Source organism: Lagenorhynchus albirostris, chromosome 20 (assembly GCF_949774975.1).
Source record: "Lagenorhynchus albirostris chromosome 20, mLagAlb1.1, whole genome shotgun sequence".
NCBI lineage: Eukaryota > Metazoa > Chordata > Mammalia > Artiodactyla > Delphinidae > Lagenorhynchus > Lagenorhynchus albirostris.
The window spans coordinates 14661610-14689356 of record NC_083114.1 but is presented as its reverse complement, the minus strand read 5'-3'; the positions used below and the strand labels follow the sequence as shown (position 1 = coordinate 14689356).

The 27747-nt window shown below is 39.7% G+C and overlaps 1 protein-coding gene across 6 annotated transcripts in view; it reads right to left on the bottom strand.

Moving 5' to 3' along the window:
* The window catches only part of BLMH (bleomycin hydrolase), a 44020-nt gene that overhangs the window by 15937 nt on the left and 336 nt on the right, over positions 1-27747 (bottom strand). For 3 of the 6 annotated variants that reach the window (XR_009537519.1, XM_060133934.1, XM_060133932.1), the window contains exons 2-10: positions 27369-27569; positions 23891-24000; positions 22918-23059; positions 22030-22118; positions 20607-20699; positions 6015-6170; positions 4972-5130; positions 4789-4856; positions 2870-2987 (exon numbers count right to left, since the gene is read on the bottom strand). Coding sequence is in view for 3 of the 6 variants with exons in the window: in XM_060133934.1 (XP_059989917.1) it covers positions 2870-2987; positions 4789-4856; positions 4972-5130; positions 6015-6170; positions 20607-20699; positions 22030-22118; positions 22918-23059; positions 23891-24000; positions 27369-27569 (1136 nt within the window). In the remaining 3 variants the exon portion in view is untranslated. Of the gene's footprint in view, positions 1-2388; positions 2482-2869; positions 2988-4788; positions 4857-4971; positions 5131-6014; positions 6171-20606; positions 20700-22029; positions 22119-22917; positions 23060-23890; positions 24001-27368; positions 27570-27747 lie in introns of all 6 variants that reach the window. The other 3 variants (XR_009537520.1, XR_009537521.1, XM_060133933.1) reach the window with 2 other exon arrangements.

Genomic DNA, 27747 nt, shown 5'->3' with positions numbered 1-27747 from the left:
AAGAGTGGATGACAGTGTGTAGTCTGAAACTAGATCCGTCCTGATGAGATGTCATGTAATTTTAGCTCTTATTCAGCCACTCAGAAGAAAGAGCCTTCTCTATACAGCAATGATATACATGACCAGGGCCGCATATCTTCCACTATAACCAAAGGGATACTCTAATAGAAGTGGAGTTTGAATCTCTTGGGGTGAAAATGCAATAAACCCAGCAAAGCGATAAATACTATTTTCTTCTTTACATTCTATTGTATACAGAAAATAAGCATATTAAAATGCCTCTTGGCTAAGAAAAACAAAATATTAAATTACTGAAAGCAGTGAACACCATCTGAAGCCAGAGACTCTTGCTTTTAATTAATCAGCATTCTTTGCAGAGGTATCCCACTGTATTTATTTTAGAAATGATTCTAAGACCTAGTCAAGAGTTTAAAAAAGAAAACAAACACATTCTCATCGTTACAGCCTACTTTTCTTTCTTAGGGGAACCGAGTAATGACACTCTCCTATGTGTTCTTTTATTGATTCAGTTACACAAATACTGAATTTAATACAATAGAGGTTGAATGGCAAACCAAACACTATTTTCATAAAACAAAACCCAGGCAGTTCCGTTCTCCTTCTATCTTCATTAATAAAATAAGCTCAATTTTCATCTTCTTAAAGGGACAACGATACTCATCATGATAACCTTCATTTATACTCTTTATTACAGTGACACAGAGAGGGATAAGAAGGCTGCACTCGGGAAAAGACTGTTCTCTCTCATGTTTACCCAGGGCATTAGCTGATGTCAAAACAACTTAAATCTTGGTAGCATGAGAAGAGAGCTGGCTCCTGAATTATCTCCTAATGATTTCATCTGTCAACTCCCACCTGCATAAAACTGCACGAGTCTCATCTACATGGGATTTGATTTTACTCCTGAGAGTTTTCTTGAATCTCAGCAATTTTCAGTCTCAGAAATAGCCAACAATCAAACCCACAAGTTTCAAACACCCTTATCTGTACTACCTACCCCTTAATCTTAGCCCCAGGTACCTTTTTTTTTTTTTTTTTTTGCGGTACGCGGGCCTCTCACTGTTCTGGCCTCTCCCGCCGCGGAGCACAGGCTCCGGACGCGCAGGCTCAGCAGCCATGGCTCACAGGCCCAGCCGCTCCGCGGCACGTGGGATCTTCCCGGACCAGGGCACGAACCCGTGTCCCCTGCATCGGCAGGCGGACTCCCAACCACTGCGCCACCAGGGAAGCCCAGCCCCAGGTACCTTTAAAACCACATCAATAAACTATACATTCTGGGGCTACCTTATTAAATGTTTTGGTTTTCTACTCCCTACATTATAGTCCATCTTTACTTTCCTTTTAAATATAACTGTTAGAATCTATATCACCTAAAGTCATTTATTATAGTAAGTTTCAAAATGTTTCTTCTTTCCTTTGCCAATAAATTCCTGCATGACCTAGATCAAGCCATGTCATCTACAAATATAGAATAATATCTGGACCTCCCTCAGAGGGATTCCAAGAAACCCGAAACAAGAAAGAATATCCCAGAATACTTACTAGCATTTATCTCTGCATTATCATTCAAATGCAGTGCAAACTAGTTATGCAGTGGTCAAAAACTCAAAGTAGAAGGAAGAGAAAAATCTCAATATAAAATTCCAGTTATGATAGTATCGATTCTGCTTTATAATATTTACAGGTAATGTAGCTCCGTTTCCCAGAGGGGAAAAAAAAAGCATATTAATAAACCATGCCAATGAAAGAATGGAAGTTCCAGAGAAAATGACATGGAGTATGTATGATTTTTATTTCTGAAAAACAGGAATACTCTATAATAGAGATGGAAAATGATAAAACCCAAAACTCTCTTGGAAATTACAAGGTTTTTAGTTTGTTTTCCGTTTTAATAATCCTCTGAATAGTTTAAAAGTTTAACTTTAAGGAGCTTTAGTTTTAAATCCACTGAATTTTACAATATAGGAGGTCCAAACATAAATATGAACAACTTAATAATATTTTATTCTAAGTATTTTAGTAGTATTTTATTCTAGTTTATTTACTATAGAATTTTATTTCATTATTTACAGTATTTTATGAGAAGTTCCTTCTAATATTTTGCTTCTAAGGTCAAGGTAGTTATTCTGTGACTTTCTTTCCAATTAGGCTAGGAAAAGAACACTTCTGCTTGCAGTGGTAAAGAACTAAAGTATTTTGAAGTCTTCTCTTCTTTATGATCCCTGAGCACAGGAGTAAATATCTATTCTACAGCCTAGAAATGGGAAGGCTTATTTGTGAAATAAAACTGCAGTTGTTGTTTCCAACACTGTGTCTTAGAAACAGTGATATTACTAGTCAGAGTATTTCATAGGAAATTCAACATACTTTTTACATCCAATTTCCTGAAGCTCTGCATAAATCCAGTAATGGGCATGGAGTCTACAAATTACTGTTATTGACATTTTACTGCAGAAGAATCTGAATGACAAATGAAAGGAAGGTGAGTCTGAACATAAGTCATCAAGATATGAACACTTTCAGGGTACATTTTAATTCCTTATTAAACTGAAGTTATCCTCTCCCAAGTTCCCTTGCTGACCTCTTTTCACACCAGGAATTTCCAAAGTTACAGAAAAGCAGTTACTTCCTTACTCCCTGCTGACACAAATTCTGCTCCTCATGGAAAGTTTCTATTTTTATTACTTCTGAGCATCCAGCCAAACCCCAAGTGAGGCAGGTACAATGTCTTGCTAACTTTTAACAGAAATCATATACACTATGAAGAAGCTCTGCTGGAATAAACGGTCTGCAGGAGCATGTAGATCCATCTATGCAAACACTGGAGTGGGCACGCTGAGGGTCATACCTTTTCTGAGACAGCAGTGAAGGTCATGGCGTGGGTCATAAGTGACTCACCAAAAGTCAGCCTCTCAGCTTTATTCATGTTCTTCATGGAGACACCAAACACTAACTCATGGTCATAGCTGTAAAAGAGAACAATAGCACAGAATATACAGAGTACAATCATGGGGGATAATTGGCTTTTGGTTGTAAAAGATCATAGAAGAACCTGAAGGGGCTTTGCAGCTCCAGATATATCTGGGCTGTAGCTCTTTGCAGAACGTGGTACATGCAAAATTTAGTCTCTCAATGGGATTCCATTCTCTCTGTGTCACAAGAGTACTCAGAAAAATACAAAGTTATTAAACATAAATTCCCCAAATCAAAAAGCTGACAAGATAAGCCTGCGTTGTCATTTTGGCAAGAAAACTTAGAAGTTTCTGAAGTAATTTCTTTCAAAAATGCTCTCTTTTGAGCCGGCAGAAGCACTCAGTTTCTGAATTCATTTAGACCACTGCTAACTGTGAAATTTAAATAAATAGTGTCAAAATATTGGAGAATATTTTCAAAGTTTAAAAAACCTCATGAATTCTCTCTTTTAGCAGATTTCCTTTCTCCTGTTGTTAACTGTCAAGATATTTACTCAATTTCCTACAAGTAATAATTACTTACAAGTAACACTAAAGTGATATATTTTAACAGTCAAGGAAGTTGAATGATTCAGTTCACAAATCAATCTTCATTGTCATAAACAACAGGAGGAATGCTTTAAAGTATGTATGCATATTAGTCCTAGTTGTCATAAAGACAAAATACATAAGGTATCAAAGCAATAGAAGTAGTTAAGAAGGCTCAAATAGCAAACAAGAGATCTGGAAAACCTTTAATTATAACCCCAAACGCACTAAGCAGATTTACACAGTAATCAGTTACTATTATTTTTATAACCTTTCATAATCCAACTTTTTTTTTCTTTTTTTTGGCTGCGTTGGGTTTTCATTGCTGCGTGCAGGCTTTCTCTAGTTGTGGCGAGCTGGGGCTACTCTTCGTTGTGGTGCGCGGGCTTTTCATTGCAGTGGCCTCTCTTGTTGCAGAGCACGGGCTCTAGGCACGCGGGCTTCAGCAGTTGTGGCGCACGGGCTTAGTTGCTCTGTGGCATGTGGGATCTTCCCGGACCAGGGATCGAACCTGTGTCCCTGTCATTGGCAGGTGGATTCTTAACCACTGTGCCACTAGGGAAGTCCCAGTAATCCAACTTTTAAGTTGCCTTTTTTAAAAAAAATATTTATTTATTTGGCTGCACCAGGTCTTAGTTGCGGCACACAGGATCTTCATTGCCTCATGCAGGATCTTTAGTTGCAGCATGTGGGATCTTTTAGTTGCATCATGTGAACTCTTAGCTGCAGCATGTGGGATATAGTTCCCTGACCAGGGATTGAACCCGGGCCCCCTGCATTGGGAGCGTGGAGTCTTAGCCACTGGACCACCCATGGAAGTCCCTTAAGTTGTCTTTTAAAAAGTAATTATTGTACAAAAATAAAGACAAAAAGTATGTGGTATCTTTGATAAATACTTGGTATCAAATACTTGGCATCACATTGATTGTATCTTTTACAATATTACTTTGAGTGTTACATTATTTTTTTTTTAATATCAAAACAAATTTTTTTTTAAGTGTCTTTCTCATGTAGGATGACTTTTTAGGAACATCCAACAATTTCAACTCAGATATGAAGTACGATCTTGACTTCCCAGGTTAGAGCATATAAATATGTGGAGTTTCTGCTATGAATCCTCAAACTCTACAAAATAGAAAGAAACAGACCCACCCTCAGGCCAACCTTAATCTTTGAGTGAACCTGAGCTGAGTCACTTCGTACCAAGAATGCACTCCAACAGTCACAACCCACAACTGATTTTCTATTTTAAATTTCTTGCACTCACACATTCATGTCACTGAGGCCCAACTTGCCACTGAAGTGTTTTCCAACATCACAGCCAAACCATACAGCCTAGAAACAGAGGAAAGAAGAAGAAAGAAGTCAACATAAGTTCTTCCTATTACACCAAAAAAGTTGGAAGAAAAGGTTTTAACCCCTATGCAGAAGACAAAGAAACAATACCAACCTCTCCATCTTTGATGGAGGCAGCAACCATCTTTTTCAATAAGTCAATGGGCTGGTTGTTATATAGAGTTTTCCTCCCTCCAACCATGTTGCTTAAGTAGTCCACCGTGTAAAGTTTGCTGTACTTGTGGTGGGGCCGAGGGTCATTCACTAAACAAATCTATTGAGATCAAGAACATGTTGATTAGAACATAAAACCAGAAGTGTCAAGCAAGATACAGACCTCTCCTTTAAGTTCATATATTTGTTATCAAGCTTAGCACCTCTGCCTACAAAAACAAGCATTACACATTGTTAAATGAGAAACAAAAGGTGGCAAGGTCACGTGAGAGAGGTTCCTGTATATTCTAATTAGTATAAGGGACATATTTGGGAGTTGCAACAACCTGTTTCTCCTACTGGCAGGAATCACCCCAAAACTAATTCTGCAGAATTGTGTGCACTGAGTAAGGCAAGATGGCAATTCACGAGTCCATCACTACAAGACCTCTGCTCTCAAGTTACCAGAAAGGCTCAACATCTGGCAGTACCACAACTGAGTTGGGACTCCAATCATAAAACAACACCATGTGCTTTTAAGACGGTCAAGATGCCAATGAAGAAGGGGCTCTAGTCATCTTGCTAGGCAGGTGGAGAAGCCCTGAAGTGAGCGGGAAAAACGAGGATGGGACACTGCTCCCTTCTGCAAGAGAGTCCCGAGAGGGGCCCACAGTAGAGTGATGCTCTGAACCCATGGTAAGAAACACCCAGTATACTTTTATTGTCTTCGCACCTGAGAATGACTCAGGGACCAAACCAGGGGAGCATATGGGAATTAAACTGACTGCTGGCCCATAGTTAGAAAAGTCTCTGAAGAGGAGCACTGGGGATCCTAATATGACCAACTGAATTGGTACATAAAATACCTCAGAGGAAGGAGGAAAAATTGTGTTTAGTGTCTAGTTTGATGACCATGCATGGTAACCCAGGAATCGTGTATTCTTTCTTGTAGTCAACAGGCATTTGAAAGTAAACAGCCAGTGGCTGCCAGTGCCAGTCTCCAACCTTATCTTCCATATTGAAGAGTGGCTTGACATGTTCCTTGTAAAACTTCAAGGGTGTTATGGGGCCAATCTTCTGATAGTTTTTATCTTTGTCTCGATACTCCCAGATAAACGTCTCTGGTGGATTACCCAAACAGATGCACACCACTCTGAATATCTGGAAAAAAGGAGGACAGATGAGCGATGGCTAGGGAGAAGCAGTATTTTTTACCTCTTCATTTTCTTCTAGCTTCGGAAACACAAGAAATCAGTGGCTAAGTTCAAGCCAGAAATTTCACAGGAAATCTAATATTGCTCCAAAAATTGGAAGGTTGATGTGCAGGATTTGATATCAGCTAACTTCTGAGTTCTTTAATAAACACTATGAACAATACAATTCTGAAATGTTAATATTTAGTGCTTAGTATTTGCCGTGCAAGTTAAACTTCCTTAGCCAAGAAATCACTCACTACTGATACACAACAAGACCTGGGTTGCTGCTCTGCTGATTATATTTCTTATTTTTTTTAATTTTTTTTTTTCCGGTACGCGGGCCTCTCACTGTTGTGGCCTCTCCCGTTACGGAGCACAGGCTCCGACGCGCAGGCTCAGTGGCCATGGCTCACGGGCCCAGCCGCTCCGCGGCATGTGGGATCTTCCCGGACCGGGGCACAAACCTGCGTCCCCTGCATCGGCAGGCGGACTCTCAACCACTGCGCCACCAGGGAAGCCCTGCTGATTATATTTCAAGTAACAAATAATTACATACATTTTATGGATTTCCTTCCCTTTATGCTTCTAGGTTTTGCTTTGATTGTGACAGGGGTCTCTACTTGCAGAAAAGTCATTAACTTTTTGGTGGAGCTTAGATGACAATGTCTATTAAAATTATTATTAGAACAAGACTAAATTTAGTAGTAAGGTACCAGTTTTTGGGTTGTGAGACCTAAACATACTATCCAATGATGTCATAAAACCTTCAATTAGCATTATTACAATCCAAGGATATTTCAATATTTTATATTATTTTCATCTTATAGAAAGACAAAAATAGAAGTATAGAGACATACCTTCCTCTTCTGTATCAAATTTGCTTTATCTTTTAAAAAATACACACTACGATCTGCTTCTTCTTTCTCCACCCCAGGCACCACCCTAATCCAATCTTATTACCTGTATTATTTGCTCCATACATTTGTATTGATATACTCCAATAGTCAAAAGAAACGGATCCTGTATTTATTAAGTGTGACTATTTTGTGCTAGATACTATATATCTGCTAGGTTAACTTAATTCTCACAGAACTCTCTCAAGGCATAATTTCCCCTCCTTTTTCTTTTCTTCCCCCAAAAGAGATTGAGACTCAAAGAAACTAAGTAACCTACTTAAGATCACATAGCTAGTAACTGGCAGAACCATGGTCTAAACTGACGTCACACACTGTCCAAAAAAAAAAAAGTATTGCTCCATTGGTACAGGCTTTAAAACAAAAAAGGGAACATTTATTGACTGTTTTCTGTGCTGTACTACAATTTTTAAATATCATATCTCTCAATCCTCTAAAAAAAATGGTAGGTATTGTTCACATTTTACAGATAAGGAAACCAAGGCTCAGGGAAATAAATAGCTTGACTGAAGTCCTAAAGCCAATAAATCGCAAAATTAGGATTTGAACCCAGGTCTGACCTCAGCACTATTTCTATAACACCATGAATTAAGCATTTATCGTTTACTGTAACTTTCTGAGTTTCCTATAACCTGTCTCTTACAAAAGGTCATAAACTTCTCAAGGATAAGGACCAGGTCATGGATATTTTGTATCTCCTATAGCATCTAGCACTATATCTGACCTAGATATGATAAATGATGTGAACACTGTTCCACTCTCCACCACAGGATGAATAATTTCAGAAGTACCACCCTTTCTTCAAGTCACTTCTTTGTTGAAGATTCAATAATGCTTTCCTATTACCTCCCATAACAAATCTAAACTCCATGACCTGATCTACTTGTCTTTTTTTTACTTCGGCATAACATACATTCAACAGGTATGCAAAGTGCACTAATCTTACCTATACAGCTCAGTTCAATTTTTTACATAGGTATACACCCATTTAACCACCATTCAAATCAATATACAGAATATTTCCAGGGTCCCAAAGGTTCCCTAGCTCCCTTCTAATCAATAACCACACCTTCCCCAAGGTAAGCATAATTTTTTTTGTTTAAGCATCATTTTGGCTTATATAACCACTGATTATTTTTGCCTGTTCTTTAATTTCATATAAATGGAATCACACAGCATATTCTTTGCTGTGTATGGCAACCTTTGTTGACATAATGCCTGTAAGATTCACTCATGGTGCTGTGGGTATCACTAATTTGTCTTTACTGCTGTGTAAATATATTATAATTTATTCACTTGTGTTGGTGGACATGTGAGTTGTTTTCAGTGTAGGGTTATCTATAAAGCAGCTAAGAATATTTTTATCCAAACGGTTTTCCAGGGGCTTGAAGGAATTTACATACTCTCCAGCAAAGGAGGGGAGTTCCAGTGGTTCTAACAATACATTCTTGCCGAGCCTGGCACTGTATTTTTAGTTTTAGCCATTTTGATGGGTCAGTAATGGTATCCCCAATGTGGCTTTAGCTTGCATTTCTCTGATGAACACGGTTGGATTTTAAAGGCTCTCTGTAACTTCACCCAACCTTATTTCCCATCATGGAGCCTGCTCACCCGTCAGGCCTGTCTATGTCTCTCCTTACTGTCCACTCAATGCACTCAGCTCGCTGTCACCTTCATAACTTTACTGTCTCTTCTGTTCCTCAAAACCCAATCCTACTCCCATGCTATAAAACTCAGTGCAGGGAATTCCCTGGCGGTTCAGTGGCTAAGACTCCACACTTTCACTGCCGAGGACCCGAGTTCAATCCCTGGTCAGAGGACTAAGACCCCGCAAGCCATGTGGCACAGCCAAAAAACAAAAATTAAAAAAAAAAAAAAAAAGCTCAGTGCAAGATGACCCTTTTCCAGAAAGTTTTCACTAATTAAATTTTTATGTCAGAAGTATTCAGAGAAGGGAGAAATTAGTGTGAGCTAGAAAAATTAACATTTGGTTCCATAGTGTCATTTGTGTTTCTCTACTGTCTCCTCTGCTAGACTTAATCTACCAGGGACAGAAACTAGACCTTAGACGTATCCCAACAAACACTAGAAGAACCACATTAAAAACAGTTTTCTTAAATTGAAAGTTCTTCTCCAGTGACTGGTGTAAAACTTAAATTTAGGAGTTCAAACTGGGCAGACCCTAAAAGCAGAACAAAAGGGAAGGCTTAGAGAATAAAACAAAGCTATAGCCTGTAAGAAATAAACCTTTCCTTCCCCTCCTCTCCTTGGACCCCAACTCTGGAGAACTCTGCTGTCCTTAACCTGATAGACCCCACCCTCTTCCCTCACTTTACCCTCCACTCCCTTCAGAAATGTTGGCTCCTGCCTCTGCTCTAGAAAGAATCACCAGAGAATGATCTATGACGGCCTGATTTCTTAATACGCCCAACCCCACCACTTTCAGCCAGAAAGACCACTTAAGGAGCTTAGTTTTTGACACTCCTTAGCTGTACATTAGTAGTTGTTTTGAGTAGCCAGGACTTCTCCCGACTGACCTTTAGGTAAATTCATTAGATACCCCAGTCCCTATCGGGCATTAGGAAACACACGCCCAAGATCCCCCAATTCTAAATCGGCATCCATATGTTATCATCAGCCACTGAAATTGTATTTATCTCTCTTCATCATCTCCAGTGCACTCATTCTAGGCCTCAAAAAGCCTTGGGACAGACTGGAACCTGATACCAAGACTCAAACTTATTCTCTGAACCAAAGCTAGAAAACTAGATGTAGGCCTGCCTATGACATCAGGCCTATAATTAAGGATAAAAAGACTCTTAATTCATGTGTTATTTTGGAAGACAGAGCCTGACTCTACCATCTTAACAGAAACAGATTAGCCTACAGATGAAGTTATGTTTGCCTTTCATTTTATGTTTTGTTTCCCAAGAGAGAATCTTCCTTTACTAGGATTTACTTTGTGTTTTATAAGCCTGAACTGCTGCTCCTTAAACCACCTCTTTTTTTTTTTTTTTTTTTTTTGCGGTACGCGGGCCTCTCACCGCTGTGGCCTCTCCCGTTGCGGAGCACAGGCTCCAGACGCACAGGCTCAGCGGCCATGGCTCACGGGCCCAGCCGCTCCGCGGCATGTGGGATCTTCCCGGACCAGGGCACGAACCCGTGTCCCCTGCATCGGCAGGCGAACTCTCAACCACTGCGCCACCAGGGAAGCCCCACCTCTCTTCTAATGTTGTATCATTCTCAGGTTGGTTTCTAGTACAGAAAAGCAGCAGCAGGGCATCACATTAGCAACTGTAATTGAGCTAATCTAGCCATGGACTAATGAGCTCTGTCTGGGATTCATAAGGACCAGAGAGTCGTTTTGTATTTGCTCAGCACCAAGGCCACAAATGGCACCTTTCATCATGAGGACACTGCCACTGGTAACTAAAGACAATGACAGTGAAAGTATATAATCAGAACATGTTTAAATAAGGAAGGTTTTATAGACTTAAATGATGTGTATTTTTAACTAGTAATCATTGTCACATGTGTATGAACATTTTATATGGGGTCATCTTGATTAATTCTCAGTCACCCAAGGGTGGTTTATCCAGTTCAGTTAGGCTCTGGCCAAAAAAAGGAGGCTAGGGCTAGGCCTAATGAAGATTTAAGACAACTAAGTGAATTTCTGTTTACTTTTAAACACATTCTAAATATAAACGAGTGTTTTACACTATAATTTACATATACCTCATTATGCATTTGACTCCCTATCTAAAGTAAAAAGTGTTAAATCATTCCTTCCTTCTCCCCAAAAATGCATTAAAGGAAATCTGCATTTTAGTTATCTAAATGAATTCTATGATTAATCTTTTTGGAATACAAATACTTATGCCCTACTGCATATGACTTATAAATCTGAAGTTTTATCAAAGGTACACATAAGGCATGAATGAGGATAAGGGTGACATCTCTTTCTCTTGGATTTTAGTAAAACTGTAATTTGAGACATGTTGCTTTGTTTACCATGACTATAATTATCCAAAGCCATTCAGATTCAAGTCAGTTTATAACACTTTGGAAGGAATATTTGGCTCCAAGTCAACTAACAATAGTTAAACAAGCTCTAATTTTTAAAAACTCTCCGAAGTATAGTCTGCAGGGCCCCTGCTGATACTACATTTCTTGATAAGAGACTCTGCTGTTCTGAAATAATATTCCCGGTTCCCAAAGTACAAAGCTGGCAGTGAGCTTTGGATATCTGAGTCTGCTCTCTGGTGGGCAACTTGGGAGTGTCACCTGTTTCTCACAAGATGCACTTGGTATTCAGGACAAAAAAAGATACTGGACACTGAACACAAGTCATTATGCAGAACTGAACACTGGTAAATAATAAAACCAGGAAAGGGAATGGAAAAAAGAAAAAGGACACAGAAAGCATGAAATACAGGACATAGGGAAAGAATGTGTAACCCCAATTTAAAGACAAATGATGTGGGATGGAGTCAATTCCTATACCCATGGCTAAACTGGAAACAGACATCAAGTGAGAGGAGGAAGGCAGGATGCAATAGTTGAGAGTCAGTCATGAATACTTAGAAGGGTGAGAGTTGAAAGCCAGCTACAGGCAGACGCAGAATGGAGGAAACTGTAATAATTAGAAATGTTAGAATGGGAAGGTAGTGCAATGGTAACAACCAAGCTACTTGAAATGGAGCAAAATTGGTAAAGCTAAAAGATTTCAGTGCTTGGAATGATTACTGCAGAAGTGACAGAATATTAGAATCTTCATTTGTATTTACAATACTGTATTGCCTAGTAAAGTCTAAAGCACTGTAGAAATATTACTTACTTCTATTGTTATAAAAACACAAAGCTACAGTGCCATTAAGAAATCATCTACTCTGACTTTTTAGTTTCACTGATGGAGAAATTAGGCTCATAGGTAAAATGACCTATTGATCACAGAGTAGAATGACCGCAAGGACACAAAAGTGGTCAAAGAATATAGCTGAACTTTGAAGAAAGTTCAGTGCTAAGGGTAAATGAACCAGTTACAAGAGGGAAGGAGTAGAGACCTTAGTGATTGCTGATAATGCAGAGAAAGGAGAGAGAAGACAGCTCTCTACTGCCTTCTGGTGGGGAATGAAAGAAAGGCAAGGATCTGTTTTAAAAACAAAAATCTTACCTGTGCCTGCAAAGGCAGGCAGAGAAGGAGATACTTTCTGGGGGCACCAAATATATTTTCAGGCAGGGAAAGACATAAAAAGGTACACTTAAGGGGTATGTGCCCTTCTGTGATGTTAAGGAAAATGAGGTCACACAGATGATAACTAAGAGTCAAATGATCATCTTGAGACTCCTTCTAGAGTGGTGGCTGAATCAAAGAAATAGTTAGAAATTCAGACTCTCTAGTCCCACCCAGACCTACTGAATCAATCTGCACTTTAACAAGATCCTCAGGGGATTCAACTGTACATTAAAGTTCGAAAGCACTACTTTAGAGCACATTTATTCTTCCCCTCCTCCAAAACCCTGCTTCTTCAATTACCGCTTCTCTCATTCACATCTGCTATCCCTTACCACACACAGGTTTCCTCATCACTGCCAAAAAGCCCTCTCTCCTATCTGTAACCCCTCCCACTTCAGACACCATACATCACTCCAATTCTTCCCTCTTCCTTGTCCTCCACATCAGCAAGTCCTGAGAGCTTCACTTACAAGATACACCCCCAAATGTATTCATTTCTCTTAATCCTCACGCTCATCAATCTGGTCGGAACCACTAGGATATCTCATCTACACAACCACAAGAGCCTCCTAACTGGTCTCCCTACCTCCTCTCCCACTGTTTTACCATCCATTCTCAAAACAGCCAGAGTGTCATATTTTTAAAACAAAAATTAAACCATGTCACTCCTCAGCTTAAATTCCCCGGTGCCTAGCTCACTTAGAATAAAATGCAATATCCTTACCATGGCTCACAGGTGCTGTATTAGCCGGTTCCCATTTCCTCTGAAATCTATTCCAGCCATTCCCACTCTCTTTCCAAGCTCAAATCACACTGCCTTCTTTCTGTTCCTCAAAAATACCAAGCTTCCTCCTGTCTTAGGGCTTTTGCACCCACTGTCTCCTCAGCCTGCTATGCTCTATGTCCAGATCTCTGAATGGATGGATTCTTCCTGCTATTCATATCTCAGCACATATTTGACCTCAGAAAGGCCTTTTTAGTTTTTTGGCTGTGCCACGGCTTGCAGGATCTTAGTTCCCTGACCAGAGATTGAACCCCGGGGCCACAGCTGTAAAAGCCAAGCCCTAACACTGGACTGCCAGGGAGCCTTTCTTAACCACCCTATCTATCACCACATTCTATGTTCTTCAGAGTACATATCACATCAGATTGTTTATATACTTGTGTATCGTCTGTCTCCCTCCACTAGTATGTAAAATCCATGTGAGCAGGGACCAGGTCTGTTTCAGTCATCACTGCCCCCACAGTGCTTAGAACATGCTTAATATTTAGTAGGTACTCAATAAATACTTATGGAATAAATGCGTATCAACTTCTCTCCTCCGCACTGCCGAGCTTCTTGAAACTCCCTGCCTCTCCGTGCCATGGTCTGACTCCTCTCCACCTAGCTCCTTCCCTTCTCCATTCCACACACCCCTACTCAGGAATCAGCAGCCTTTCCTCAGTCCTCAGAGTCTCTGGCCTGTCTGCAGCATCTGACACTGATGACCGGAACCTACATCACACAGTTCTGGCACTCACTTTTATAGAAATAGAAGTTTTATGGAAACAGATTATTTTCCAGAATTCTTTACTCAGACCTATTCTATCCTTCCATTCTCCCTCAGGAATTTCAAAACTTCGCAAGGCTTCAGCCACCTGTACTAGCATCACTATCACTTTTCTAGATCATTTTCTTTCCTGAACTTTGGAATTATTTCCATATGCTTGAAACCCATTTCCAACTGGACAGTGCCTTGGGACTAGGCACTCTGAAGTCAGTATTTCTCCTCTTCACGGTGGCCTCTGAAAAGAGCTTCTCTTACTGACATGTGTGACCCACAGCAGCATTCTCCCAGTTGCCAGGCTTAAAACCTTAAAGTTATTTGTAATGATGAACGCTTGGCAGATACGTTGCCAAGTGCTACGGATTTTTCCTCTGAGATGTCTCACATTTCTCTCATTTCCATTTCTATCTTCACTATCCTCGTTCAGGCCAAATTAGTACCACCTGGACTGCTGCAGCTTCTAACTGGTCTTCCTACCTCTCTTCCTTCCAGTTTCACCTATTTAACAATCTCCTGAAGTGCAGCTTTACTTCAAAAGGGAAATGCAATTTGTGAATATAATCTATTTCCTTTAAGAACCTCAAGGGAAAGGTTAGTCCCCTATTCAGTGTCAGAAATGTCCTCTACAACTATCAAAATAATAATTCCTTTCCTCTTCCAGAATCCAAAAGAGAAGACCATATTAGAAAATGTGACTTCTTAGCAGCAGTGGCTCTTAAACCAGAATCACCTGAGAAGCTTTTAATGGTACAGATGCCACAATTCGACAAATGCCAAAACAAAATTCACCAGGAAAACAATAAGAGAACAATGAGATGGGGCTAACTCTACAAACACTAAAACACTGTAAATAGCTTCAGTAACTAAAATACAGAGTTACTGGCAGATGAATAAACACACTAAACGAACAGAATTGCATGCCTGGAGACTTTAGAAATGATAGATGGCATCTCAAATTAAGGGGTAGGGAGAGGATGGACTATTTGAAAAGATGTGGGTCAACTGGGTAGCCTTGAGAGGAAAAAAGTTAGATCCATACCTCATACCCTATGCCAGGATAAATTCTAAATGGATCAGAGATTCAAACACAAAAATCAAAACTATAAGTACTAGAAGAAAAATTCTTTTTTAATTTGAGAAAAGCTTTTCTAATTAAAAACTATAAAAAATTTCAAATTTGACTATATATAAGTAAAAAATTCTGCATAGGGCTTTCCTGGTGGCACAGTGGTTGAGAATCTGCCTACTAATGCAGGGGACATGGGTTCGAGCCCTGGTCTGGGAGGATCCCACATGCCGTGGAGCAACTAGGCCCGTGAGCCACAACTACTGAGCCTGCGTGTCTGGAGCCCGTGCTTCGCAACAAGAGAGGCTGCGATAGTGAGAGGCCCGCGCACCGTGATGAAGAGTGGGCCCCGCTTGCCACAACTAGAGAAAGCCCTCGCACAGAAACGAAGACCCAACACAGCAAAAATAAATAATAAAATGAATTAATAAACTCCTACCCTCAACATCTTCTTAAAAAAAAAAAATACTGCATAGCAAAAAAAAAGCGTATCACAGATAAGCAACAAACTAAGAAAAAAATTTTGCATCTCATATCACAATGGGCTAATTTCTGTAACATTTAAGGAATACCTAGAAATTGATAAAAGACCAAGAAAAAAACAAGGATAAGAATACACAGTTCACAGAACAGATGCTTAGCCCCACTCAAAGTAAGAAAATATAAATTAAAATTACAATGAGATAGTTTATCTATCAGACTGTTTACCTGTCAACTGTGTACCTTATCAGATCGGTAAGGATCCGATTGTTTGATAAATGCACTGCCTTGATAAATCTAAAGGGAAACAGGTTCTGTCAGATATTGCTGATGAGAGCGTAAACTGATAGACCCTCCAAAGAGGTTAATTTGGCATTATATATCAAAATTACAAATGTATATTCTCCCTGACTCAAAAATTCTATTTCTATTATGTTTTTTAAAAAAGAAATCTCTGGAAGGATGACTAATAGCTAAAACTAATAACAAAAACTAATAAAACTAATTTGGGGGTACATGGTAATTGGAAGGATGGAGAATAGGGTGAGAAGACTTCTCACTGTGTATCTTCTTCTATTTTTGATATTTATGCTAAGTGAAATGTCAGACAGAAAAATACTGTATGATAACACATGTGGAATCTAAAAGATACAACAAACTAGTGAATATAACCAAAAAAAAAACAGACTCACAGATACAGAGAACAAACTAGTGGTTACCAGTGTATGTGGGGGGGAGGGGCAATATAGGGACGGGAGAGTGGGAGGCACAAACTAATGGGTGTAAGACAAGCTCAAGGATGCACTGTACAACATGGGGGATATAGTCAATATCTTATAATAACTGTAAATGGAAAGTAACCTTTAAAAATTGTATTAAAAGAAACTATAGGCTTTAGAGAAAGACAAAGAAAATGAAAAAACCAATTTATAAAACAGTGTATAGGACCCCTTTTTAAAGCTATTTTTATATGATCTTAAATGAAAAAAATATGGAAGAAAATGCACCAGAGTGTTAGCAGTGATAACCTTTGGCTCACAAGGACTTTCTATGTCATCCTTCCCTGTGTTAGTACGTAATTTCTTATATTTATAAAGTTTAAAAGCACAAGCTTTATTCATGCTCCTGGTGTAACACTCAAAAGCCTCTAATGTGCAACAGGGTAGAATGATTAGCAAATGTAATTCAAATACGTTGTATGTTTCAAACTAAGAAGTTAATTGTTCAGTTGAAAAAATAAATGGGTATACCTCCAAAAGAAAGATAACTAGGCCCTAATCTCAAGGAAAATGACCTTGACCTTAGGTCTGAAGCAAGCCTAAGCCCATATATTGTTTTTTTGGTTTTTTTGAGGTACGCGGGCCTCTCACTGTTGTGGCCTCTCCTGTTGCAGAGCACAGGCTCCAGACGCGCAGGTTCAGCGGCCATGGCTCACGGGCCCAGCCGCTCCACGGCATGTGGGATCTTCCCGGACCGGGGCACGAACCCGTGTCCCCTGCATCGGCAGGCGGACTCTCAACCACTGTGCCACCAGGGAAGCCCCCATATATTGTTTTTAAGAGCTGAGAGCCACTGCTATAGAATTTCCTGAGTAAATCATAATGACTCCCTGTCTCTTCCTATGGCACTGATAAATATTGTTTCTGGTCTTTGTTTTATGTTTTGCTTTTTAACAGACAGAGTTTTGGTAGAGAATACACTTAATAATCCTAAGGGAATCTGGAGGCTAAAAGAGAGTAGACACACTAAGAAAACACTACAACAGAAGTGACTATACCGGGGGCTTCCCTGGTGGCGCAGTGGTTGAGAGTCCGCCTGCCGATGCAGGGGACACGGGTTTGTGCCCCGGTCCCGGAAGATCCCACATGCCGCAGAGCGGCTGGGCCCGTGAGCCATGGCCGCTGAGCCTGCGCGTCAGGAGCCTGTGCTCCGCAATGGGAGAGGCCACACAGTGAGAGGCCTGCGTACCACAAAAAAAAAAAAAAAAAAAAAAGAAGTGACTACACGGTTCCAGATCTGCCTTGCCTATCATCACAACAAACAACCTGCCTTTCTCTTCTCTTAGAAAGAATGCCTTTAGCATAAATACATTTCATTCAAAGCTATCTGAGCTTCATGGCTGTTAAGTCATCATTTTGATGTGCCTACAAGGCTAGGCAAAACATACGTACTAATTTGTGGCTTTAAAACCACAGCTAGACTCTTCATTACATAAGAGTCAGGTTAAAGAGTTATCTATGGGATGTAAAAATCTAAAGACCTATACCACACAGAATTCTGTAGTCAACAGTTTACCTAGAATCATTAAGTAAACAACCCTATTTATAAAACATCCATACTCGGGACTTGGTAAGGTAGTGGTGTACTATTTTTCCAAGGTTAAGAACAGGAGAAAAATGATATGTGAAATATACCTGCCCTAATTCTTTTTTTTTTTTTTTTCTTTTGGCCGCACCACACCACATGTGGGATCCTAGTTCCCCAACAAGGAATCGAACCTGCGCCCCCTGCACTGGAAGCGCAGAGTCTTAACCACTGGACCACCAGGGAAGTGAACCTGCCCTAATTCTTATCAGCTAATCCCAGAGTCAGAACATGGATTTTAGACATATCATTTAAAAGATCATTACAGCAAACATCTTAAGCCAACAGAATGCTTGTTTTTTGCAATAAGTATTATCTGAGCCTGTTTCCATGACTCTTTATAGAAACTTCATCCTTACTACACCCCACCATCTTACTATAATCATAAATAAAGGCAAATTATGCAGGAGATATGGCCTCAACAGGAGAGATCATTCCAAGGAGTAAGGGAAAAAACTAACATTTATTGGACCACTGCTATGTACCAGGCACTATGCCTTATACTCTTATACTTAATTCCTTATTTGATCCCCACAAAAATCCAATGAGAAATATATTTTAAACCCCAAACGGAATCTCAGACAGGTTAAGTATTTTATCCAAAATCTGTTAAGCTGTTAAGTGATAGAGCCGGAACTGAAACCCATGTCCTACTCCAAAACCTATTTTCTTCTACTACAATCAGATACCTCTCTTAACAAAGAACACTTAAGGAGTAAATAAAGAGGTAAAAATGAGATAATTTAAATGTATCTAGCAAAATGAAACCTCTGTATTCATCCACTGAACAACATTTAAGAAATGAATATTGTATCAAGCTGGACATGTTACACTTGAACAAATTGAGACTTCAGAGCTTCAGGAACCTGTCTCAGGTCACATGGCTGTTAAATGAGGAGATTAGATAGCCTGACTCCAGAGACCATGCTCTCGACTACACTATGCTGCCTCTCTAAAATTCAAAGGAAAACACGAGTGAAGCATTAATGTTGTGCACTGCAGTGAAAAAATTTAGGCCATCTTAATTCCATACAAACAGTCTTGAAAGGACTGTTAGTTGAGTGATTCCTAGTAATGGGCCCACTAGATGAAAAAGGGAAATGTTTGTACTTTTCTCAAAGTGATTTCACAGTTTTATACATATTCATCTGGATTATGAATAGTATTTAATAATAAAGATTTTTAACTGCCTTGATAATAAATATTACTGCCTTATATTTAATGCTTTTTAAGTTTTCCAAAATGCTTTCACATACATTATTTTAACTGTTATAACCATTGATAGCTTCTCATCTTTATTCCTGTAGAATAAAACCAAAAGACCTGGCATCTACTTAAGATCCCTCACACCTCTGCCTTTCTAGCTTAATTTACTACCAAACACACTCACAAAATGTTATGTTTCAGCTACCCTGTTCTCTGAAGATTCCACCTTTGTTCATGCCACTGTACATGCAATTCCTGTTGTCTGGAATGGTTTTCCCAGTTACCCATCTGGTACATCTTTACTGCTCTTTCAAGAGCTGGTTCCAATATCTTCCCCATGAAACCTTCAGTTCACTGAAGTAGTCACTCCCTCCTCTATGACCACCAAATCCTTTATAACACATCTCTAGCATAGGATTTATTATAATTATTCATGTGTTTCTTTTACCAAGAGATTGAGCTCCTTGGAAGTAGAGACCATGTCTTTCTCATCTTTGTATTCCCAGTGGCAAACTCATAGCACATAGTCAATATTTATGAAATGAATAAGAGTGAATTATAGAATAATAAATTGGGAAATAGAAGATATAAGCCCCATACTAAGCCCCCAAACTGCAAAGTTTATACCTCAGCCTTTTCAGCTGTAAAATAAGTAATTTTCTTTTATTTATTTTTTTATTTTTTATTTTTTTATTTTTTGTGGTATGCGGGCCTCTCACTGTCGTGGCCTCTCCCGTTGCAGAGCACAGGCTCCGGACGCGCAAGCTCAGCAGCCATGGCTCACGGGCCCAGCCGCTCCGCGGCATGTGGGATCCTCCCGCACCGGGGCACAAACCCGTGTCCCCTGCATCGGCAGGCGGACTCTCAATCACTGCGCCACCAGGGAAGCCCTCTTTTATTTTTTAAAGATTCTATATTTATTTATTTTTGGCTGCATTGGGTCCTCGTTGCTGTACGCGAGCTTTCTGTAGTTGCGGCGAGCGGGGGATACTCTCTGTTGCGGTGCGTGGGCTTCTCATTGCAGTGGCTTCTCTTGTTGCGGAGCATGGGCTCTAGGCGTGCAGGTTTCAGTAGCTGTGGCACACGGGCTCAGTAGTTGTGGCTCGCAGGCTCTAGAGCACAGGCTCAGTAGTTGTGGCACACAGGCTTAGTTGCTCTGTGGCATGTGGGATCTTCCTGGACTAGGGCTCAAACCCGTGTCCCCTGCATTGGCAGGCAGATTCTTAACCAGTGCGCCACCAGGGAAGCCGTTTCATTTTTTTTTTTTTTTAATATTTACTTATTTATTTATTTTGGCTGCACCAGGTCTTAGTTGTGGCATGCAGGATATCTAGTTGTGGCATGCGGACTACTTAGTGGCGGCATGCATCTGGGATCTAGTTCCCTGACCAGGGCTTGAACCCAGGTCCCCCACATTGGGAGCTCAGGGTCTTACCCACTGGATCACCAGGGAAGTCCCTAAACTAAGTAATTTTCAATTCAATTCAACATTAACTACAATGACCACGCTTCCCAATCAATGTAACACATAGGAATATTCTGAGAGTTCTTTAGAAGGGACACAAAAAATCCAAATAATCGTTATTACCTCCTCCATCATGGCATCCTGTGTGGCTGAGATTTCTCCTTTGGTTGCGCCGCTGTGTACCAGGTTCCTTAATCGTATACAGAATTCTCTCATCTATGATAGAAACTTATTCAGTTACCCATATTCAACTATAAATGAGCCTAATAGACCAGTGCTAGCTCTATTTTGAAGTATAACTCAGCCAAGACCCCGGGCAAAGTTCATAAAAGCAAATGCATTTTTCCCCAACCAGTCCACTTAAACACAGAGCTAAAAACACTCTCCATAAGGAGAAAAGACATGGATCACTCCCCAAAAATACTAGATGGAACTGCTCCTGCTCTGCAACTGATGGCACCCTCTGTGACACATGTCTGGGGATGGGGAAAACATGTAATTCCATAATGCCATCGCCCTCTGAAAAAGCAAGAGACAAGCTGATTATGCCACTAAGTCACTCTAATAGACTTTAATTTACAATTTTACTGGTTGTCCATTTCTTCCCTGTAAAATCATTGTGACCATGGCTATGCCAACCCCCAATATACTTTTCATTTTTGTTGTTTTCAATTTTGAGAGATGCCAAAGATAAAGGTGAGTCATAAACCTAACCACCGTGCTAAAGAGAATCTTGCTCCCACCTGAAATGGAATCCAATGCTATACTATTTTTTTTTTTCAATGCTATACTATTAATGACCTTTTAGCCTGTGGATAATAATCCCCAGTTTCCTGGGTGGAAAATAACCTACTTCTAATATTGAGGAAACACATTTACAGTTTATTTTAAAATGTAGTCTTTCTCCCAGGGATGACAAATCCAATTTTAGCCTCATAGATCAAGACAGCAGATTCTGGCAACTCCCAGTTCTTAAAAAAGATGTCTGGCTGGCAGAGCAGCATCCCTGTAGGATTCACAATCCTCCTTGGGAAAATGGGTTATGTAGAGAAGAGAGAATGATTCATTAAGACAACTGAGGCAATAAAAAGCAGTTCAGTGACTACATCAAATGTTAAGTGAATGGATAAACTACACTGATATAGATTGGGGAAGCCGCAGAACTCTGCACACTCTTTGAGGAAGTCTTCCAAAGAGTTCTTTTTGGTTTTACTAGAACATAAAGCTGCCCCAGTCCACCTCCACTAGAACCAAGTTAGCATGCTTGTGGCTGAGAATGGGACTTTCTTTCCTCAGTACCCATAAGAAAATATTAAAATCAATAGAAATAAAAGTGGGAGATTTTTAAAGAGAAGGAAAAAAACCACCCTAATCTCAATTATTTTTAAAGTTAATATGAGACTACATTGCCTTGGATAGACACTGAGTAGCTATCTTATACATAGACTGTGTATACTGAAATGCCCAGGAACGTCCCTGGAAAATCAGTTAGGAGTTTTAAGGTAAGCATACTACATGCAATCCCACCCTGCTCCATATGCTTTACCTTGTGATTCAGAATATCATTCATCCTTCTGGTTGCCTCTGTTGTATAAGATTCAGGGAAGCACTTCTTAGGGATAACACCATATTTTTCTAAAAGAAAACAAATTTTAATGTTCAATAAAGTAAACGTATACTCCAGTGACAGGAACCCTGGCAAAAATAACTATTGCTTTTTCAAATAGGCCATATTGGGCTTCCCTGGTGGTGCAGTGGTTGAGAGTCCGCCTGCCAATGCAGGGGACATGGGTTCGTGCCCCGGTCCGGGAAGATCCCACATGCTGCGGAGCGGCTGGGCCCGTGAGCCATGGCCGCTGAGCCTGTGCTCCGCAACGGGAGAGGCCACAACAGTGAGAGGCCTGCATACCACAAAAAAAAAAAAAAAAAAGGGCCATATTTTGCTAGTCTAACTCAGAAAACTTAATGAGCTTACAATATTATTAAACAGGTCATTTAATCTGCCTATTTATCCATTTATCTTGAATTAATTCTGTTCTTTTTAATCTAACACACTTTGTAAAGTATTCAGCATGATGAAGTTTCTCCAAAAGACAATTTTTTGAATGAGGACATTTTCAAACAGTTGCAGTTTCAACGCGTTTCTTGATTACATCAATGGATAAGAGATAAACTTTTTCATAGAAAGTTAGTTCTACTTAATACAACCTTTTCTTCTCTAACTCAACCTTCACAGTACCTATCTCCTTACCTCTAATTTAAGAAAGGTACTTAATAGGTAAGAGTGTGAGATAAAGGTTCTTAGAGCTAACTGTATACCCCTCTGGGGACCAATTCTACTCTGTACTTAACCACCAAAGAAATGGCCTATGCCTAACTACAGAGCCGTGCTTGATCATGCTGGGTTTCAGTTTCATTAGAGAAAGGCTCTTACCAACAATATTGACAAGCATATCCCATTGTCCTCCATCATTTGCAGGATTCGTAAGCAAATACTGCACCAGCCTACCATCCTCAGGCTCCTTTTTCTGGGCTGTGTCCACAAAAGCATTTAAGAAGAAATAACAGCGTTCAACCTAGAGTAAGAGAAGTTAAATAAAATTAAAGGAGAAGAGAGCTAATATCTTTATTGGCATTATCAACAGAATATGAGTCCTGGAACTACTGTAGACCCAACAGTGTAGGTATTTTTAAACTAAAGTTGGTAATTACATAGCAGTATCTCTAGGGCTTCCCTGGGGGTCCAGTGGTTAAGACTCCGCACTTCCACTGCAGGGAGCATGGGTTCGATCCCTGGTCGGGGAACTAAGATCCCACATGTCACGTGGTGTGGGGGGGGAGAAAGCAGTATCTGGCTTCATGAGAATGTCTGAAGTGTTTTCCTTTATCTGTGTGTACACATTGTAATAGTTTATCCGAATCAAGGCACTGCTTTATTCTGAAACAGAAAAATCTGATATTTAGAGTCTTCAATCAATAAAGATCTAATGGACACATATAACATACACTTTAAAGATAAAAAACTGGAATAAAATTATTTACTGTTTTTCAGACAAGTATTACCCGGAGAAAGGGAATTAGGTCCTAGAAATACAAATAATCTACTTAAAGATGCTAAAAGGGGAAATCACTGAAAACAAAATAAAAAATTTTAAATAAGAAAGAAACAAGGAAGTAGTAAGGTGAGTCATCAGACTTATTATTTCATTGCAAAAAGTAGCCACCTACCAACCAAAAGTAGTTCTGCCTTTGGAAAGAGTCAACTTTTGATACTTTGGAAATCAGAATAAATGCTGTCCCATCTATAATGGAAGGCAGACTACAACTAGAAAAGCAAGAAACGAAGAGATAGTCCCTACCAAGGTTGATATTGAAACAAAAAGAATATTTCAAGATCAGTCCCATACCTTGTCCCAGAAAAAGAGGTAAGACTGACTAAATTCAAATTCTTCAATATTTAATTTTCTCATGAATGGAAGTCTCATAACATTCAGACAAGAAAAGATCCAGCATCGCCCTGAAAAAAGAAAACAAATCAAGAAATTATGATGAATGTTCACATAGATTCCATTGTTCCAACTGTATTTCCCAACACTGAATCTATGACAAGATCTTGGACAATTTAAGACCAAATCAGAAAGAGCAGAAAGATACAAAAACAAAAACAAGAAAGGTAGTACTTACTATCTGCAATATATATGCAAAGGTTTATATCCTTAACATATAAAAAAATCCCTTTACGTATCACATAAAGAATCAATTACAAATCACCTAAGAAAATTACATTAGAAAAAGAAATACTGGTAGAGAAACATGAGCAAAGATCATGAACAGCTAATTTAATAGTCAAAAAAGATACAAATAGCCAAGAAACATTTTTTTAAAGTTCATCATAAGACACCTGTTAAATGGAGAAACGTTATTTTTCAATTAATAATGCCCAATATTGGCAAGGACCTGGGGAAACAGCATTATTATATACCCTGGATAGGAATCTAAACAGGTAAAAAATATCTGAAGGCAATCTGGCAATATGTGGCAAAACCTTTAAAATGTCTCCACCCTTTAATGTGGAATATATAGTATATGCTTCAGTATAAGATGACTCTAACATAAGTCAATCCCCATGCCCCCAACGAGAATTTTTTTTTAAGTTATTTAGTTAACTGGATTATATAAACACTTAAAAATATAGATGAAATAGTAACTGTCTGCCTATAATATTTAATTTAGTAGCTTTAATATTTAGATATTTAAAATCATATTAATATAATAAATTGATGCAGAAGCATTGTTTTTTCCACTTTCACATGTCATTTTCACACTGATACACACTTTTCACGTGCATCTTGGCATCAGTGCCTTTACCATTATTAGATCCACTCTTTCAAACAGAACACATCATCCTTCTTCCATCTACTATGTCTGAGTCACAGCAATGCTTTGAATCCATGCATAATGCTGTCCCTAAAAAATGTTATGCCACCACCATATAATCATATTCGTCATTTGTCCTGTAAGTGGATAATCACACACTCCACAATGTCACCATCTTTTGTACTTCTGTACTTCATCTCTCACCAAGTGATCTTTAGAGGTCTATTTACAAGGATATCCAACATTTCCACGTGAGGTCATGTCCTAGAAAAATACTGCATTCAAATTTTCTGCTTTTTAAAAAAACGGATTCAATCAAATGATCTCCATAAGTATCCCAAACTAGCATGGATCAAGGTCATTTCAGAGTAATTAATGTCTTTGCCAAAATGTACTTTACTTCCCATTAAATTAACTGAGAATGCTCATTATCAAAGTCTTTGTAAAGCCTCACACATAGGGTAACTCTTTTCTAAGGAAGATTCAGAGGGGAAAAACCTTGACTTTTATCTGGGCATAACTTTTTTACTAATATGAAAATACATCATAATATATTGGTAAGTGAAAAAGGTAGGGAGGTTACCTAACAATATGTAAGGTATCACTTATGTTAAACACACACACACAGAATAAAGTCCTGACAGAATACTTACTCTCGGTATTTTGCAAATATTCTACAATTGAACAACAGTAATCTTACACGAAGAAAAAATAATTAAAAATAAGTAACTACACACAGTGTTTTTCAAAAGTCACTAATGGGGCTTCCCTGGTGGCACAGTGGTTAAGAATCCACCTGCCAATGCAGGGGACACGAATTCGAGCCCTGGTCCAGGAAGATCCCACATGCTGCGGACCAACTAAGCTCGTGCACCACAACTACTGAGCCTGCGTTCTATAGCCCGCGAGCCAAGCCACTGCAATGAGAAGCCTGCGCACCACAATGAAGAGTAGCCCCGGGGCCTCCCTGGTGGCGCAGTGGTTGAGAGTCCGCCTGCCGATGCAAGGGACATGGGTTCGTGCCCCTGTCCGGGAAGATCCCACATGCCGCGGAGCGGCTGGGCCCGTGAGCCATGGCGGCTGAGCCTGTGTGTCCGGAGCCTGTGCTCCGCAACAGGAGAGGCCACAACCGTGAGAGGCCCGCGTACCGCAAAAAAAAAAAAAAAAAAAAAGAGTAGCCCCCATTCACCGCAACTAGAGAACAGCCCGCGCGCAGCAATGAAGACCCAACACAGCCAAAAATAAATAAAATTTTTTTTTAAAAGTCACTAATGACTTAGTATAGCTCATCTCTACCTTGGTTTTATCTGTATGCCACCTCTCTCATAAGCACACTATTATTTTCTAGTGAGGAAATCTGGATGAACTGTTAATGTGAAAACTGCAGGAAAATAACCTACATAGCTCATGTGCTATTTGTACCTCTTGCAAATAAAAGTGACATTACAGGATACATAAGATATGATCTGTTCTAGATGAACATTTCCAGGCTTTTCCCTAAAAGGGCACTGCAATCTAAACCATGTAGGACCACTAATAACATTACTAACTGGATCTAACTGGATAATTTGTAGCCTGACAGGCCACACCACCCCAAGCACTTTCTACTGTGGCAAAACATTAATTACTGCAAGATCATAATTTTTTTCTTAAAATTTAAAAATAACCTTTACTGAGGTATAATTTACATACAATAAAATACATCCATGTTATAAATGTACACTTTGAGTTCTGACTGGCTTTAAGCAAGCAGTGATCTACTTTCTGCCAAAATAAATAGACTGGGAGTAGTTTTAAAATGGATAGACTTTAAAAAGTCCTTTTAGTACAATTCTGCCATGAGAATGTCCTTATTTACATTCCTGGATAACCCATCTTTCACTGTAGCTGTTTTTCTGTTTTCTAGTGGTGCTAGATAGCAGATAGCAAAGCAAGAGCTCTTGACCACCAAGGCATGAGAAATGAGTATTTTTCTGTATTACAAACTAGTCTACTGGTGGTAACTTAACCCATTAGCACATGTGTTCAAATTGCAACCAAAAGGTACACTTAAAAATAACATTTGATGACATTTTGATGCAATTACATTGTGTCTTTTCCATCCCATACATTTGTACATGGCCTTCAGGGAAACGTGGAGGTGTCCTCTAGGGCATGAACCTTTTTGCATGATCTGTTTCGTACCAAGAACATATATCTCCAAGACATGGGGCCGCAGTCACATAACTTCAAGACAGAATATCGTGAATTACATTCAAACAGATGACCATGGGCTAGTCAGTCACTTTAGTGCTCAAATCAAATATATTAACGAACCACAGAGCACGAAAACAAGTTACAAAGTAACCTTCTTGGACCTGCCTGTACTTGGCGCCTGTTCTCTAAAAATTCACTACAACTTCTTTCTATCCAAACCTCTTCTCCCCAAGGCCATTCTTAGGTGAGACACCACAATGGGACGCTGTCAATAAAGTCAAGGGAAGTGTGCAAGAAGTTTGAAGACCTCACCTGAGCTCTTCTGGTTGGTGACGGGCTTGCCTTCAGGATGCACGGCGTGCTGGAACACATGCTGAACACCCTGGACCGTGGCCCTCTTCAGACAGATGTCCAGGAGGTCGTGGGTGGTGCCGACATTCTGGGCCAGTACGAACTGAGGATCGGAATTCAGTTTCTGAAGCAGAGCAGCTACCTTCTCCGAATTCAGTCCTGCTAAAAGACCAAATGGGATTGATTATAACATCAAAAAGAGGCTGAGAAGGGCTGATCCGGGACTCCCACACTCGGGCTCTAACTTGGTAAGAGCATCCCGTGGTGACCATAGCAGCGGAGAAGCCCTTCACCGGCGTCCTCGCCCACGACGCTGCCTCCCTCCGGGCCGCTCCAGCCC